General features: G+C 41.4%; 1 protein-coding gene across 3 annotated transcripts in view; it reads right to left on the reverse strand.

The window, feature by feature from the left end:
- The window catches only part of AHCYL2 (adenosylhomocysteinase like 2), a 54,369-nt gene that overhangs the window by 41,481 nt on the left and 6,888 nt on the right, over nucleotides 1-6,000 (reverse strand). The window contains exons 1-2 of one of the 3 annotated variants that reach the window (XM_006771380.2): nucleotides 4,679-4,967; nucleotides 456-564 (exon numbers count right to left, since the gene is read on the reverse strand). In XM_006771380.2, coding sequence (XP_006771443.1) covers nucleotides 456-564; nucleotides 4,679-4,735 — 166 coding nt within the window. In that variant the 5' untranslated portion in view covers nucleotides 4,736-4,967. Of the gene's footprint in view, nucleotides 1-455; nucleotides 568-4,678; nucleotides 4,968-6,000 lie in introns of those variants that run through there. The other 2 variants (XM_006771379.2, XM_006771381.2) reach the window with 2 other exon arrangements.

Below are 6,000 nucleotides of genomic sequence, written 5' to 3' on the forward strand. Positions count from 1 at the left end.
TAATATCCAAGTACCCGATGGAAGGATGGGGAACCCTTCTTCTATATTCAAAGAAAGGAAAAACACAAGTCAACCATGTTGTTTAGTGAAGTTCATCAGTGAGCAACAAACTCCTTCCCACCCTCTGAATAAATCAGAACTCAGTTTCCTTAATAACCTTCTTCTACCTTTATTGGAAAAAGAGGCTTCTATTAAACTCCACTCTGAATCCCCAAGAGCAAGCATGTCAAACTCGCAGCCCACGAATCGCATACCGTGTTTATTTGGCCTGCATTAGCCTTTGAGTTTGACATGCTTGCCCAAGAGGAATCCAAAAATTCCATCTAGAATTTTGGTCTGAATTTCAACTTAGAGACAAAGTGTTTATTCCAAAGCATGGGATTGACCATGCTTAATTAGCCTTGGGCAGGCAATGGGGTCTATTGGTCATACCTCCATAAAAGTTCAGTACTCACCTGAACTGTAGCTGTCAGTAGATGACTGAGAAATAGAACGAGACAGAGAGCGACGTCCAATTTTGGTGGGACGTTTGTTGAATTCTTGCTTCTGGTCAGCAAACTGGATCTGCTAAGAAAAAGGACTCTAGTTACATAAAGGAAAACAACCTCTGTTCTGAGATAACATTTCAAGGTAGTTGATCTCACTGTACCAACCCATCTTTAGAATGTTAACACTCTGGAGAGAAGAATGATTTTTCATTCTTTACTTACTATATTTTCATCAAATTTAAATATTCGATCCACTCTCTGACTATATGCTTTTATTTTATTACTAGAGGTCCAGTGCATGGATTCATGCACCGGTGGGGTCCCTCAGCCTGGCCTGTGCCCTCTCGCAATCCAGGACCCTTCAGGGGATGTCGAGGAGCCTATTTTTCCCCAATCCCCGCAGGCCAGGCCAAGGGACCCCACTGGTGCACAAATCCATGCACCGAGACTCTAGTATGCATATAAGATCTTTGGTTAATCTCTTCCTGCCCTCCCCCTTTCCCCCTTTCCTCTGAGATTCATCAGTCTATTCCATGTTTCCATGCCTGTGGTTTCTGCTCCTGCATTGAGCATCTGCCCCTGGTGGCAGTGCGCATTATAGCTACTGGATGGTCACTTAGGCTTTTATATATATAATTTTTTTTTAAAATCCTCACCTGAGAGAGTGGAAGGGAGGGAGGAGGGAGAGAAACATTTACTGGTTGCCTCCTGCACGTGTCCCCACTGGGATCAGGGATTGAACCTGCAACCAAGGTACGTGCCCTTTGACCGGGAATCAAACCCTTGACCCTTTGGTCCGTGGGCCCCCACTCTAACCACTGAGCAACCAGCCAGGGCTATATGCTTTTTACAATAAAATTGTGATAAAAAATAAATAAAAACAAGAGAGAGGGAGAGAGAGAATGAGATGTTCTGGTTAACCCCGAGAGTGCCGGGGAGGGTGATCCAGCTCCTCCTATCTTTCGCCAAAAGTGCTGGGAGCGCTATCACGCTCCTCCTGCAGTGTCACTATTAGATACTAGTAGTTCACTCTTTATTGACAAATGGCACCTAAGTGCAGAAAACAAATGTAGTAAAGGTTTCCTTAAGTTTTTGAATATGTAACTTCATTTACTTGTGATTCATAATGTTTTTCCTAAACTGCTGTAAAATCAGCAAAAATGCTTGGCAATTTTAGCATAGTTCCTAGGATATTGATTGGCACTCAAAGGGTTAAAATTAATTTTTAGAAAGTTGAGTCATATTCAGAAATTCTATAGTTTCACTAAAAAGAATTTTGAGACTATTCCAATTTTCACCTATCTAGATGAGAAACTGCAAGGTACAGGAAGGTAAAGTGACTTGCCTTCAAGGTTTTAAGATTCTCAGGAAATGGTTTCATATAATGAAAAAATACATAGGCTTTCCATCCAGACAGAACATTCTGGGACTGCATTAAAATACTGGCTATGCCACTCACTAGCTATGTGATGTTGGTCAAGATGTTTCCATGAGCCTCATTTTCTCATAAATACAGCAAAGATGAAAAAAACCTCACAAGTTTTGGAGAGGGTTAAATGAAACAATGTATGGGCATACTTTGTCTTATTGTGCTTCACAGATGTTGCATTTTTGTTGTTGTTGTTGTTTGTTTGTTTTTACAAATTGAAGGCAAGACTCTCCACCAGCAAAAGATGACAATTCTATTGCGGTGGTCTGGAAACAAACCCCCATATCTCTGAGGTACGCCTGTATGTAAACTGTGAATAAAAGCAGGAGATTCAATACATCCACTCCCCCACTCCAGCCCCTACAGTTTATAAATCCTCCCCCACTAGCCCCTACAGTTTATAAATCTTCTTATAGCTCTTGCAGATAGTCACTATAGTTTTTAAAAATATATATATTTTATTGATTTTTTACAGAGAGGAAGGGAGAGGGATAGACATTTAGAAACATCAATGAGAGAGAAACATTGATCAGCTGCCTCCTGCACATCCCCTACTGGGGATGTGCCTGCAACCAAGGTACATGCCCTTGACTGGAATCGAACCTGGGACCCTTGAGTCCGCAGGCCGACTCTCTATCCACTGAGCCAAACCGGTTAGGGTTAGTCACTATAGTTTTTAAAGTTGTATTAATTAGCCTTTTAATACTAGTAAGTACAGTAAACATTAACTTATTGTTTTTAATGCTTGCTATCATAAAATACCTAAAAGCACAAGAGTGGTCATTTATTAACTATAACATGACAGATGTAGAAGGAGTGAATAAGTGTCCTGAAAATGTATAAACCTCAATACTCAAGATTGCATTTTGGACACTATCTGACAATGAGTTTCTTGCACTTTTATGTCTTTCTCCTACTATTGGAGGTTCCAGCTGCTACTTTTAAACACTTTACCAATCAAAGCTCATATAATTTCAACAAATAACTTTTTTCTTTTTCCCTAACTACAATTTTGCATAATTGCTTAAATTATTCTGGATCCCAGGTGGCAAGGAGGCAGGAAGCATCAAAGATCTGACAACTGGTTCTACCTTTCATAATAAAAAGATGGTTCCCTGATGGGCAGAACACAGACACAGCATATCAGAATGAGAGCAGCAACTGACCTCCATTTCCTGCAGCTAGAGGTAACTACTAAGTCATTGGAGTACTGAGACAAAGGAACCAATGGCAAATTGAATTAGCTTAGCACGCCTTTCAGGGGAATTCATACCATTTTCATAGCTGCAGCAACATAGGAAGCCTAGGTAGCACTTCCGAGTTTGTAAATTATTTTCTGCAATAGGAAAATTCATTGGATTAGAAGTTCTTTGCAAAATGAAAAAGGGCAAAACTGATTATTTTGCTAAGTAGGTAAAGTGCCCTTTCTATGAACTCCCATGGGATATACATGAACTTCCATGTACATCTCCTGTCACAGTACTTATTACACTGAATATGACTATAATATAAGCAATTGGCTCCATAAAGGCAGGAGCTATGTATGTAAGGGTGACCTTACATTTTCAGACACAAATGCCTGAAAAATGGTAGGCAGTCATGTTCTGAAATGAATCTGAAGTAGCCTAGTCTATCTTCACTGTCTGTAAGTGTTGAATATTAAGTAAACATGGTAAGCATAAGCCACGCTTAAAGTTAAAAGAAGTTTTAAGGGCAAAAAGAGTTGGGAAGGGGAGGAAGGTGGGTGTGAAGATTGCGAGGAGGATAGCAGTCAAGCTCCGAACTCTGGTTTCCATTTCATCAACCTTGTTTAAGACAATGACTTATTTTTATTCTTTTTTAGAGGCCCATCTAGGAAAAGGAGTAATAACTGACCTTCCAAAGGTCACAATGAGTCACTAACTTTTCCGTGCCTCCTTAAAAAAGAAGAAGAATAGATAAACCTGCCTGATTTAACAACACCCCCCCCCCCTCACTCCCATTCCACACACCACTAGAGGGGGCCAAGCACTCAACTTCTCTAGGATCAGGGGTGGGTGGGTACACATACATTTACCCCAATAACACTGAACCACAGCTGCATCATTATCCAAACCATTTTTCCTAAGCTGAGCTCTCTTCTCTAGTCTTCTCCACTTACAGTTATTCCTTCCACTCAGGTGAAGTTTAGGCTGTCTTTTGGCACTACAGAAAACTATGTGGGCTTTCTCCACTCAGAGGCATAAGAGTACTAAATTTTGTTTACTTGTTAGATACTGAAGTCAAGTTTCTTTTGGACAGAAGAATATTAGGACTAACCACTTATATAGAATTTTATACCATTTTCCAGAGAAATTAATATGTTTATCTTTTACTGACAACCAGAGCATATGTGTAAGTAGGTCATCCCTGTTGTCCACCTGCCCTAACAGTTAAATATTCTATATATTCCTACTCAACAGCTCACCTTGTAACACTCAACATCTTGTAACACAGTAGTCTATCCACCCCCGGCTGGGGTATTTTGGTAGATCCTACCCCTAATTTTCCTATGTGTCTGAAATCAAAGAGTCCTTTAAGGTAATCTACCTTTTTTCCCAGAGAGAACTGCCTAATTCCAACAAGCATCAAGATAAGGGAGAGAAAGAGACTGTTAGGAGAGGGGCAGCTCACCTTTTGCCAGAAGGAGGGATGAAAGCAGGAAAGGAAGGGAAAAGCAGCTAGCCTTTCACATTAATGGCCATCGCAGCAGCAAGACTGGAAAATAAGAGCTTAGCCTCACCTGGGCTTTAATCCCAGAGTTGCCATTGACAATGTATTTCTTCTTGTTGCTCAGCATAGTGACATGACCAGCCCTACTGCCACCTCTCCGGTCTAGGGACCCTTGTGGCTAGGCCTTTACACTTTCCGCATCAGCAGTTCTGTTGGCTCTGATTCCAGCTAGCTTATTTTTTTTTTCCCCTCGGTTGGGAGGTGGGGTGCTACCCTTCCCTGGAATCCCTGAAGCTGCTCTAACAACCCCTCCAGCAATTGAACCCCATGTAATAACGCATTTGGTAGTGGCTCAGCAGCCATTCCTAATTCTGGTGGCTGTTTTGCTTTTATTTTATTTTTTTCCTAAACACCTAATTACATGATCCTCTGACCTCTAAACCTTAACAAGTCCCTTGACAAGGCCCAACTTGCATGCGCGTAACAATAGCGTATTTATATAACCAGGGCACTTTTTTGCCTGCTATAATTACCTTGCTAATTAAGTTCCTTTTTAACCTTACCTCCTCCTTTTCCATGTCAGATGATTTTAGTTAGCCTAGTCTTATTAGAAAAAAAATTAACTACAAAGCCACTAAAACAATGAGGGAATTTAAACTAGTGAGAAAAAAAATGGTGCTAAGTGCTCAGGCAACCCCTCCCCTACACTCTGTATCCTTGGGTTAGAGTGGGATAGGTTTTGACATCTGATTTCTAGTCCCATCTCAAGATTGTTGCTGATTAGGTACTGAGTGACTATATTTGTTTTTTTCAAAAAAGTTTCTCAGCCCTGGCTGGCTTGCTCATTGGTTAGAGCATCAGCCTGCTGTCCGAAGGGTTATGGGTTCAATTCCCGTTCAAGGGCATGTACCAGCGGGTGCAGGAAGCAACAATCAACGTCTCTCTCTCAAGTCGTTTTTCTTTCTCTCTATCCCCCTCTGCGCCTCCTTTCACTCTCTCTAAAAATATCAATGGATAGCCTGATCGCTGCTATCAATCCCCAGAAGGGAAGTAGGGGAGGGCGGGGGTAAGGGGAAGAGATCAACCGAAGGACTTGTATACATGTATATAAGCCAAACCAATGGACATGGACAACAGGGGGATGGGAGCATGAGTGTGTGTGTGTGTGGGAGGTTGGGGGTTAATGGGGGGGATGAGGACACATTTGTAATACCTTAATAATAATAAAAAAAGGGGGAAAAAAGAAAAAAAATCAATGGAAAAAATATCTTCAGGTGAGGATTTAAAAAAAAGTTTTTCAGCCTTGGCCGGTGTGGCTCACTTGGCTGCGAGTCTTACCAAGCACCAGAAGTTTGCCACCCAGTCAGGGTGCGTGCAGGAGGTAATAGATGG

Source organism: Myotis davidii, unplaced genomic scaffold (genome assembly GCF_000327345.1).
Source record: "Myotis davidii unplaced genomic scaffold, ASM32734v1 scaffold705, whole genome shotgun sequence".
Taxonomy (NCBI): Eukaryota; Metazoa; Chordata; class Mammalia; order Chiroptera; family Vespertilionidae; genus Myotis; species Myotis davidii.